The 12421-nt window shown below is 42.1% G+C and overlaps 1 protein-coding gene across 9 annotated transcripts in view; it reads right to left on the bottom strand.

Moving 5' to 3' along the window:
• The window catches only part of RBBP6 (RB binding protein 6, ubiquitin ligase), a 32019-nt gene extending 21482 nt beyond the window's left edge, over nucleotides 1-10537 (bottom strand). For 6 of the 9 annotated variants that reach the window (XM_090151258.1, XM_090151257.1, XM_090151256.1 and 3 more), the window contains exons 1-4: nucleotides 10243-10537; nucleotides 2941-3040; nucleotides 1119-1157; nucleotides 430-466 (exon numbers count right to left, since the gene is read on the bottom strand). In XM_090151258.1, the coding sequence (XP_090007384.1) occupies nucleotides 430-466; nucleotides 1119-1157; nucleotides 2941-3040; nucleotides 10243-10408 (342 nt within the window). In that variant the 5' untranslated portion in view covers nucleotides 10409-10537. The remainder of the gene's footprint in view (nucleotides 1-429; nucleotides 467-1118; nucleotides 1158-2940; nucleotides 3041-10242) is intronic. The other 3 variants (XM_090151259.1, XM_090151254.1, XM_090151253.1) reach the window with 1 other exon arrangement.
• Nucleotides 10538-12421: the final 1884 nt, after the last annotated feature.

The following is a 12421-nucleotide window of genomic DNA, read 5'->3' on the forward strand; positions in this document are numbered from 1 at the left end:
CTCCAAACATTTTTATTGCAAGAAACAAAAAGCACACAACAACCTATACAAACATACATATCACTAGCTATAGACAGACAGATGTAGAACATGGCAGCATGTTCAGTTGTGCAAACCTCAAACCTACACGATCTAAAACGATCATACAGTATCTGTACAACAAAAAGTCATACAGGAAATATTCTAGCATGTTCAATATGAAATACAATGCATTGCTAAGCACAAATACCAATATTCACATTAGAACTGTGCAAAAGATAGCATTACTCAGTTTTTACTACTCTGAATCAAATACATTGTATTTACAACATATACTATGTTTTGATTGAAAAGATATTAAGTTAATATTTGGAAAATTAATGTAAGACTACATTGTTTATAATTAAGTGCAGTGTGTAGAAAAAAGTGTGAGATTGTGTTTTTACATACTGCTTTTGAAGTTCCACTCACTGGTTCAGTTCGACTTCTAGAAGAAGAAATAAAGGTGATCAGAATTTAAAGAGAAGCACTTGTACAAAGAAATTATAAAACCTGAGCATTGAAAAATCATGTTCTGAAAGCCTAGTGAAAGTAGAAGTTTATGTATAAACTCTTATCCCTCTGTACATTCAGTACAATGAAAAAAATCACATTTCTACTTTGTTAAGTATTATAAGGTTTACAGATATAGATCTGATATATTTACAGATATGTAAAAAGTGCAAGCAGAAGTCCTCAGGCATTTTGTCTCTGCTATGTAAGCAGCAAAAATATGGTGGCTGTACTATGGCCTGTGTTCTGAAATAACATTCTAAACATGAAGCTAGCTTTAGCCAATCTATATACCCCTAGTGTTACAATTAGTTGGCTGATACAATACCTTCATTTCTAAGAAAGAGCACTTACAGTCTAGATACTCTGAAGTGCAAATTTACTCAAGTGAAAAAAAAAACAACTTAGAAGTCAGTCATCTGACAAAGAATAACAAAAATTTCTGCTTCACAGTCTTTAGAACTGTGTTTGTTTGTGGAAGCCCAAGCACTGCATTCAGATATCTGCTATATTTGCCACGAAATTGCCAAAATATTAGAACTTGTTAGCTACTCTATATTGACTAAAAATAGTAGTAGAAATGTCACCTGAAAGGAGTTTCTACCATTTTGTGCGATTTAGGAGTCCTGTGACAAAAAAAAAGGTCTTAATTGCCAGAATTTGCTTTAAAATAATCTTGAAAATTCTACAATATTTTAGGAAATATTTATTTTGTTTGAAAACTTGCTGAGATTTCGCATACTGTTTGGTCCATACCTGCACACTGCTTCTGAACCTGACATACTTCACAAACAGTTCAAACACTGGGACTGTCCCATAAGCAGCAGCAATTTAAAGGTTGTTGTGGAACTGACGTAAGCAGGGAAGGTTCCTGTTCCCTGCCACTGCTAGAAAACCATGGGGCTTATATTGCATATCCCAAAGATGAGTAGGTATATGGAAATACTTCAGATTACCATACAACAGTTTCTTGATGCATTTACCTTGAAGAACAGACTAAGTGAAGAACAAAACATTTACAAAGGCCTCTCCATCATTAGAGCATATGCTCATAATTCCCAAGACTTAGCCACTCTGCCACTTGTTTCTGCAGCGTTTCCAGGTGAAGGGACAGAAAGCTAATCTATCTGGTTAACTTTAACATTAAAACAGCAGCACAATTCTTCCTCTCTCCCACACAGAGATATTTCTCAGATCTTGGATACTAGCTGCATCTATACTCTAGTTTTAGAGCAGCATTATGATACCAGGAGGGGGTGCCATCCAACCAGAGATGGAGGACGCACCAACAAGGCAGCATTAGGCATACATACTTAAGCCCTAAAACAAGGTGATGTTTATAAGCACAGTGCTGTATGGTCCAGAATTTCCAGGTAGCATCTGAAAGAGTTAAAACTATGGCAGTAATATACTAAAGTTCACGTGCAGAGCCACATAAATTCAACTTCTTTGCTTGCTTACTTCATGGATACCAAGATACTGCTGTAGTGTTTGTTAGAGACAAACTGTAACTCATCAGTAAACTTTATTTGCTAAGAATCAGTGTTAAAAAGGTGAGGCAAAACCACAAGTTACTAACAGGGATATCTTTGAGAAGGCAGGAAAACTGGGCCATTCAAACAATGCTACAGCTGATGCAGAACTGGACTCTGTGAATAAATAAATGACAGCAACAATCCTGTAATCTAATTATAATTAACACACGTGATTCTCTGTTCTCCAAGAATACTAGGATGAAAATCTGGAGCACAGATACCAGCTTAATTAAGGTAAAAACAGAAAGCTGAATAGTAACATGCTAACACACCTGCTGAGTTTAAAATCAGGAAAGCCTCAGCTATTCCTTCATGGTACCCCCACAAAAAGCAATAAACTAACAGGCATCAGTTATGTATGAGACTTATTGCTTGCAAGGCTCACCAATTGGTAACCCTTGCTCCATCCTCTATCACTAGCATGCAGAAATACCAGGTTTGGGCCATTAGAATCTTGTATAATATCTTTGTAAAATGGCAAGTAAGGTCTCACGCTGAGAAGCAGACTACTGAGATGGAAACAAAATATAAATATGCATGGTAGTGTGAATTCCTATCTACCACAAAGTAAAATAGAGTAATATATATAAGGAATTTCCTCGTGTAGAGAAAACAAGATCTAAAATGTTGGGTCTCAGGAAGTCAGCCCCAGGAACAAAGCCAACAGAACCACCTCAAAAGTTGCTGCTGCTGGCAGGCATAAAAATGTAAGTCTGTTTTGGGAGAGTTACATAAAAATCCACCCCATTACAAAGATAAAAATAATAGCAGCTTTAAAAATAAATATACAGCATGAATGCCTTTAGGTAACTAGTATCAATCCAAAAAGTGAAGAAATATCTCACAAAGAATACAATGCTTTATGTATACTTACATAACATATGTTTTGCTTGTAGCTTTTACTCCACCAATAGGGATTCTTCTAACAATCACAGATGAATTCTTGGGAATCAGAGCATTATCATCTGTGTATTCTAAAAAAAAAAAACAAAAACACAAATGCAGAAAAAAGGTCATAAGAGCACATACAAATATGTATTCTGATAACACTTCACAGCTCTCTTTCCCAGATACAGAAACAGAAATATACAAGTATATTTGCACTTCTACTGTCTTAAAGTAATGGTCTGCTTCAAAAAAAATCTTTAAGCTTGATAATCAAACTTTTTTTTTTTTTTTTTAAGCTATTCTGAATGCCAACAGCAAAATGGTCTCAAAGGTCACTGAAAGAGAGTCTGTGAGTGCACAAGGTTCATTCCTTCTACATGAGGTTGCTTTTACTTCTGTTAGGCTACAACACCAACAAGCTTTGGGAGAAAAAACAATCCCTGCAGTCCCACAAGCATAAAGCAAATTTTTAAGCCCAGTTACCCTGCCCTGTAATAGGACAGAATCTTAACAAAAGCATGACAACTTTGAGTTACTGCTTTTGTAGTTGATACCTTAAACCAATTCATTTTGGCTGCTAGTGTCTGACACAGAACACAGGATAGAATCTATCACCTCTATCTAGGATCTTAACAGATCAACAGCCACCAAGCTTTTCAGCTGCTCAGTGTTTTAAATTTAAGCTGAAACTAAACTGATGTTGCTAGAAACTGTAGAAACTCTTTTTTTTTATCAGCCCTCAGAAACAGGCCAGGAGTGGCTCAAACTATAGTGGTATTTCTCTTCTTAAGCTCATTATCTAGCTTCAATTAACTACAGAGGGGTGAACTCAGTCACTTTTTGCAGAGCTAAGTAACTCAAAATGACTTACAAAGGCAGATTTTAAAAACCCTATATAAAATAGCATACCTGAAGCTACCCATGCCTTGCCTTGGTTAACATCATCTTGGTCTTTTGAAAAGGAGAAAAACTGCCTGACCTTTTACATAAGACTCAAACAAACAATCCTATCTGAGACACTGAGTAAGACTGAAACACCAAAGTCTCTCCATCAGAATAGCTTTTTGTTTTGGACTTCTACATGCCAGCTATGACTATTTTAAAGCACTGTCAACAGCCATTCCCTACCACCCACCCACTGTTTCAAATACTAAAAGCCATTGACCTTTGCAGAACAAATCAGAAAACCAATGGCTCTGTGTAGCTGGCCATGTGTGCACTCTCACAGAGGTTTTGTCCAGTGACCATACACAAAGTAAGACTATTTCATGACTCACACTCCATTTTTCAGCATGTTACTCCTAGAAAAAGCAGCATCATTTAGACTGGAACGCACCTACCAGAGGGTATCATTTCAACTCTAGAATGAAAGATTTATTCCTATTTCCAGATGATAAATTACTTCTTCAAAAAATTGAAAAATCATCTAGCTGAAATTAATTCCTGATCTTCCCCAAGGGAACTGAACAGCAGACTTCCTCTGAATTTCACAGTCATTTAGAACTGTGTGAGAAAGGACTGCTCCTAATGACACCTATGAAAACAGAAGCTTTTTCTTAAGTTACACATCCTGAAACCAACCTTAAAGCTCTAGGAAAATCTAACCATTACAAAACTAGCTGTCACAAAAGGCCTGCAGTAGGACTTCTCAATGGAGGAATTTGATTAGAAACCACCAGATGAAGATTTCAGAGCTCTATGATAACCAGCAGTGGCTCCTCAACAAAGTAGGAGCTTGCTATGCGTGTTGCAAATACAAACACTGGTAGTTCTACAGAAGATCACATATTTTTGCACCTCTCCTAGACTGTGAACAAGGGAGCAGCTGACCAATCCTGCTGCATTTGTCCAGACCTCACCTGAAAGGAACAGAAAGGACTCCTTTCCACATGCATTACACATACATGGAAATTATCCAGGCTAAAGTAAATACAGAAATACAGACAAAAGAACCACAGACAATGAATATTATGAGGAGGTACCTTTGAAGTTTTTTAAATCTCTCGTCCTCAGGCTAACAAACAGAAAACTAACCTAAAAAAGTTGAATTTTCACACTAGATTAGGACAGCCAAAGCCATTCCAAGAAGACACACTTTTCCTCTGAGACCTTATGCTTTTCCTTTTCAAAAGCACTCTGCATTTTTTTTAAATGCACAATCTGTTTTTCTGCAACAGTGAAAACTTCATTCTGTTCCCATTATAAATCTGTTGAGTCTAAACTGCTCTCTCCTGCAGCCAATGCCTTTATTCATAAATTATGCAAGCCTGCAGAGATCAATCCAAACGCACACAAAAGGTGTACGATGCATAAGGGTGAAGAAATCCTCTTTCAGTCATTTGTGACAATTTATTGACCCTTACAAGAGAAGCACCAACACACAGAAGCCCTTGGAATAAGCTACCTTTGTGTGCACACACATTTGCTTGCTTTCAGTCTGCATGTTAAAAGAGTTCCAGCCATCCAGGAGCAGACTGATACAAAAGCAAATTCACTTCAGATGTCAACAGTGTTTTCATATTTAAACTGATCAACAGAGCACCAATACCTCCTTGTGAAGCAGACTTCACTCACATAGGATGCTTCTGACACATTTGTATTTGGTACTTATTTCATCCCATTCGCTTTGTCACCACGATAGTGTGACAGAGAATTGGTGGAAGAGTGATTACCTACAGCTGGGTGCATGAGCTGAGTTACATCTGCAAAAGGACTTGGAATCAAATAGCTGCAGTGTGTTCATTTCTGTTTTATTCTGTTTGAATGCATTTTGGTGATGAGATTTTATTAAAAGTGAAGTAAAACAATGCAAAGTACAAACTTAACCTCTTTTAAAAAAGGAAACGGATGAAAGCTGAAGCTACTCCTCAAGTGCATTTGTTCCATTTGAATTTAACAGAAGCCAGCTCAGCCTAACAGCTCGCAGACAGAACTGGTATCTCCCAGGATCTGCAAAGCAGTGTCACCACACAGCCTCCCTCACCATGTGACTGAACATCTGCAAACGAGCAGTGACATCACATCCAACAAGGCCACTTTTCACACTTGACAAGCAGAGCTCTAACGGAAACTCTCCACAAAGCAGGAGGTAAGCAAATTGTTGATTCCTCAAAACTCATTTTACTGATGGTGCCAGCCAGTGAGCGGCTACCAGGCTTTAGTCAATCTGACCTGTGATTAAAAAAGGAATTCAATTCAAAACCAAAGAAAAACACGGATTGTGCATTAAGCAGAAGTGACATAAGTGTAAAACTTGCTATGCTTTCTACAAAAAGATAGTCTACTTTAAAGGGTCAAGGGAAAGAGATGTTTCAAGGACTGAATGGAGGTAGACACGTCAAAAAATAACTGACTTCAAATTAAAAAGCCACATTCATGTATGTAACCTTCTGAAAAAAAAAAAAGGTATAAAATGCTGAAAATCTGACAGTTTTAGTAATTTGAGTCACGTGCATACCATAAACAAGTTACTCTAAGTTCTTACTGCATTTTATGATCTGTTTTAATCCACTGGTTTCAGTCTGACAGCACTGCATCTTTCTGAGCACAGCTCAGAGAGGAAGCACTCTTTAACATGAGACTATATGTGAAATGACCTCTGCTAGGCCTAGATATCTCACTAATCAGATACTGTGCTACTGGTGGAAGGATCTGAAAAGAGAGGAAAACCACCACTAACATTCAAAACTGTATCTCTAAAAGAAAAATAAAATAGGGCAACTCCTGAAAAAGTTTTTTCTCCCTAGCACTTCAAAACATGTTCCCTCATAATCAATTCTTTTTAACACTACTTTAGTCAATACTTATTACTGTTTGATTTTGCAAAAAGCAAATAAGTTATGTAGCTGGCACTGAAAAACTGCCTCGAAACACTCTGATTAATGGAGTGGGTTTTCAGCATCCGCCACAACAGGTATCAATGACCTCATCTGACATGCTACTTATTTAATGAGCCAGTTCACTTGTCAAATAGTTCACAGACCTTTCATTTGCATCATTATTGTGAAGTGCTGTGCTTCATAAGAGCACTTACGTGATCCTGAATGGATGAGTCAAAGTCTAACATATAATCATCAATCTGAGCACACAGGCTGCCCAAAGCTTCAGCGTTCAGTTGGCACCACTTGCCATCTCAATGTGTCACTGAGGAGAAAGCGAAAGCAATGCTGGAGACATTGTGAAGATGGATCAGACTGAGCTTGCCCACAGCACCTGCCAAAGGGACATCAATCCAGCTGACACCCATGAAGAGGACGGATCTCAGACCTGCTGGTGACAGTTAGAGCAGCTGACTCAGACAAGCGCTGCGTCCGAACTCTGCTGTAAACACACCAGCCCTTGACTAGGTACATAACTTACCCTCATCTTATCCAGGGCAACAGGGAACTCCACATCCTTTCTGAGGGCTCTACATACTAGCATTGCATAGCAACCCAAGAAACGTACTGAGGTATAACTAAAGCAATTCCTAATACTAGCACTGCAGCATAAAATCATACAGTGAAGGACAAGGTTTAAAAGTTGCTTAAATGTCTTAACTTTAGTGCTATGTTTGCAAATTGCTGAAGACATTCTAGTACACAAACATCAGCTGTGAGACCCTGTGATCTCAGAGTGAGCATCAGTTTGAAGACATCACATTGGGCACAAGGAAAGCTGTTAAGGACAAGCTACAGCACTGAACTCATGTAAGATCCCAGTTTCAAGATATCAAGAATACCACTCCTGAAAACTATTCATTCCACCATGACCAGCTCACTCACTTATAACTCATTTTAATGTATTTTGACAGACTAGCAGTATAGCACATTGTCTAAGTGTTTCTGGGTCAGAAGGTTCTAGGGTAGGAAAGAGTACTCAAGAAACTTGAGATCTGAAGTTTTCACTTCTTCCATAACACAGTGAGAACATCTACTATGAAAGACTGCAATCAAATGTCCACTTGATCAGAATTTAAGTGTGTCATTCTTGAGTATAGGCTTTTTTAATGGCCCCAAACCATCCTTTTTGCTTTCTCTGCATATTGAAGTCTACCTTCACATTTTTTCCCCCACTACTTTTAGCTTATACTACCACTGCTTCTATTTCTAGATTTCCATTATGAAAAGTAATAGCTACTAAATTTTGAAACATGAGTTCCCCCCCCCCCCCAAAAAAAACCAAAAATCAGACCCAGCAGGCCACCTTCAGTCAAGTTTCACTTTATTCTTTCCAGCATCACTTTAACATCTGTCAGAAGCCCCACACGTACATGAAGTCCCAAGAGATGAGTACTTTGTCCATATACAAGAACTCCCAGACATGCAATTCGGGTAAAATATCTTAGTCTGATTTTTCCTTCTTCTTTGATAGTGCAGTCAAACACCTGAATCTGATTAATACAAAACAAAATTCAAGGGCATGTACATAAACTAAAATAACTGGCACCTGGCCTGGCTTTGAAACCCACATTTATTATTATTATTATTATTTTTTTTTTTAATGGAAGTCACCCCTACAAAAACTTCCATAGGCATCCATACTGCTAAATACATCAAGTCTGCAAGTTATACTTATTCTTATAACGGCCTAAAAGCAATGCAGAGGACCAGAAGATAATCTTGTTGCTCTTAAACAAGAGCTGTACTCTTTAAAGAGACACTCCACCTTTAGGCAACACCACACTTAACAACCTATTGAGGCAGATACTTTTTCTCCACTGGATTCTGATCCGTATGAGAACAGAGTAACACCCTTCGTAAAACTAGCATTAAGAATATGAGTAACATACTTATATGTGCATAAATTGCTAATTTTTTTCCTTTAGCATTTTGCTTTCTGCTCCTCTCCTCACCCGCTATGAGGAGATTCTGTTAAAGACAACAGGAAAGCCTCTGAACAAACAAACAAACAGAATCCAAAACCAAATCAAAGTTTCTTCTTCTGGTGATAACTGGGCTGCATCACATTTTGTTACCATCTAACACTGAGGTATCGAGGCTGTGCTTTACACAGACCCAGCTGTTACAACACAGTATCAGACAGCTGTCCACTCAGGCTGCCAGTTCTGTGAAGCCAGCAGTGCATCAGCAACTGCAAACACAATTCAGAGATCTTTCCGGAGCAAAGTCCTTAAAAAGAGGAAAACATTCTCCAAAAGCATCTCCCCATTTTACTCTGTACTTATACCAAAGTTCTGAATTTTTGTAATATGCATATCTACCTACACATGTGATACAATGGCATCTCTCAGCAGCTTCCTGGTGTTATGACGTTAAGTCCCTTTATCAACATCCTGAAAATAGTTTCTGTATCTGTAGAGAATCAGAGAGCTTTAACCCCAGTCACTTAAAACACTATGGTTGAAGTTACAGTTGCTGGTGTACAAATTATATTACTTGAATTTTAATATGTGAAACAAAAAACAAACACTAGTAGAGGAAAAACCACAAGACAAACAGAAGTTTACTGCTTAAGAAATAAAAACACTTCAGAATTCTTTTTATTGCTGAGAATTGACATCCCAAAGTCTTTAATCACATCCAAACACATCAGGATGGCACATGACCACCACAAACTTAGTATCCCAGCAAGCAACACAGAACCATAATCGTCACTGATAATTGAGCACTACATTGGAATTAGAAGAAATTATGTCATTTTCAAGAATATTTCTTGTCACACTCCCCATGAGCCCTCTGCCATTAAACTGCAGCACCTGCCTGGCATGGTTACTTTGTAATAATGCAAAAAAGGGATATAAATGAAACATGGAAGGACGTTCATAGCACTTGAGCAGCAATGTGTTCGGTGGAAAAAAAATAAAAACAACAGGCAAGAAGTAACTCTAACAGGAAATTCCAAAGTATAATTTACGTACAGAGAACACTCACGCAAAATGGCTTTTAAGGGTCTGCAAAGATGATAGGTCAGATAGCTCGTGACCGAGGATGTTGCTAGAGTGCTTTCTGCAACAGCCACAAACACAGCTTTCCAATACAGCAGAGAAAATGAAGTCATCAAACCGACTTTATTTCTTCAGACCAGCTCGACGCCTGTTCCATACCTCTCTCTTACAGCTTCCTCCACCGGATTTCGATTAAATCGGGCAAGTTCGCTCTGACAGTTAACCCCCCATCTCTCCTTATTTTAACCACAACTCCGGGCTCCCGCCGCCCAGCGTCGGCCGCTCGGCGCGCAGCTCCGAATCGCAGCCCGGCGCCGCCGCCCCGTCAGCACAGCGCCGACAAAAGCGCGGCTCCGCACGGCCCGGCCGCCCCGCGCCCAGCCCCCGCCCGGCCCCACGCACCTTCTTTGGTCTGGGCGTTGGTGATCTGCAGGTCGCAGTCGGCCGCCTTCAGCTTCTCCCGAGCCATGATCTGGCGCTTGAGGTCGCACAGGGAGATGTGAAGGCCGTCGAAGGTGACGGTGTCATAGTTCAGCTTGGAGGAGAACTTGTAATGGACGCACGACATGGCGGGGCCGGGCTAGGCCGCACCGAGCGCCGGGCGGCGGCGGCGCTGAGCGGAGGCGGGCGGCGCTCAGAGGCCGCGGCGCTGCGCCATGGCCGGGCCGCGCGGCCTGGGCACGCTGCGCTCGGGAGGCCTCAGGGCGCCATGGAGGCCCCGCTCCCCGCGTCGGCTCCGGCTCTCGGCGAACCGAGCTGGGCCTCAGCGGCACGGCCGGCCCGCCCGGCTGTTCCTCGCGGCGCGGTCGGGCGGCGCGGCGCGTCCCCACGGCTCGGCTCCGCTCGGCCTCCGCTCCCCGTCCCCTCGCGACGTTCCCGGGCCCGGCCTCTGGCTATGGCGGATCCGGCGCCCCCGCCTCAGCGTTTCTCCGAGGGGTTTCCCGGCCGCCAACCGCACGGGGCACCGCACTGCGGCTGCGCAACGGCGCGTCGCACCCACCGCTCACGTGACGCAGCGCATTATGACAAAGGAGCGCCCGGCCCGCGTCACGTGACGGGCGGATGGCTCCGCCCCTTTCGCCGGCGGGCGGGGCGCCCCCTTGCGGAACGTCGCCGCCGATCCGTTACCGCCGCGCCGCGTCGCGGACCGCGTGGCCGCCGCCGCACCTCCGCCGTGCTGTGCGGTGGTGAAAACGCTTACATGAAACTCTGGCAGCTTTGCACGGAAAGCGTCCGCCGCTCGAAATGTCCCGCGGAAACAAAAATGGCCGAGTGACACTGTAACCGAGCGGCACACCGGGGTCAGATGCGTCCGGCGGAGCGACGGAGGGAGCGAACGAAAGCAGATTTCCAACGGACTCTTTTTAAAGGCAGCGACTGTCAGAGGTTTGCTGGGCTGCTCTAGGAACCGTGATTAATTAGAACGAGGAACAGCACTTGAGCAGGAATAATGTTATTAGAAAGTCTAATTGTTGATTGTTCTGTATGCCAAACAATACGTGCGTGTCAAACCCATTTAACAGTAAGTCGTTTTAAACCTTTCAAGTACAACCTTTCACTTTAAAAACTTGTTTTCTAATCCTCTGGCCACAAGTCCTTAGAGACAAAACCTTCAGAGAGTCAGGCATCAGCGCTATCTCAAACCAATCTAAAACAAAGTGCATTTTTTGAGTAAAAATAGTGAAAACCAGCAGGCTTGGGAAAAAAAATAAATTCACATTAAAAATGTTAGGCTAGGAAACTTCTGATAGCTGAACCCTGCAGATTGCCTTCATGCTCTCCAGGGGACAAGACCTGTATGTAAAAGGGGACGGCAAACTACATAGGCTGTATGTAAAACCATCTCCACTTTTATTTTGTTTAAATTCCATTAAAGAGTGCCAGCGTATCCAGATGACTGTTTTTTAAATTACCTTCCACGTAAGTACCAGACCTTTGTGCTGTGGATCACCTGCCAGATAAATTGATTGTGAACCAGGCGTAAGCACGACCGTACTCATTTTAAATCACCCGTGATACTGTTTTTATGCTGCCCTTTGGCTTTTTGCTGGCTGCAGGAAGGCAGGTGATACCTGATCTGGATGAGGTATGCTGGGACAAATTCACCTCTTCCATAAACTCTAAAGCAAATTTGAATCAGCTGAGCACGTACCAGGTCAGTGCATCGCATCGTGTTTCCCCGGCCCCTTGATCTGGTATTTGGCGTCCCAGCAGGAATGCAACCTCTCCAGCCAGGAGATTCGTATCACAAACAGATGAGGGCACTGCATTTCTCAGCTGCTTCCCAGCTCTGCCCTGCCTGGGCTGCTGCTGCCCCTCCAGAGTCCAGCAGAGTCTGCATGGCTGCTCCCTCAGCACATCAGAGAGAACACGCGGAGCTGGTGATGATCTGCAGCTCAGAGCGCTCAGTTAGCGCTGCCCGCTTGGAGCGAAGCGGGATGAGGGCTGCTGCCATGGGGAACTGAGCTGTGAGGTTGGACAAGAACCCTGTGAGGACAGTCATAGCCACACTGCTGCACACAGGAGACCTGCAACCAGATCTGCCTGCGTGTGCCGGTGCTGCTGTGCTGTGACTGAGACA

This window comes from Phasianus colchicus, chromosome 16 (genome assembly GCF_987193195.1).
Source record: "Phasianus colchicus chromosome 16, bPhaCol1.hap1.1, whole genome shotgun sequence".
NCBI classification, from domain to species: domain Eukaryota; kingdom Metazoa; phylum Chordata; class Aves; order Galliformes; family Phasianidae; genus Phasianus; species Phasianus colchicus.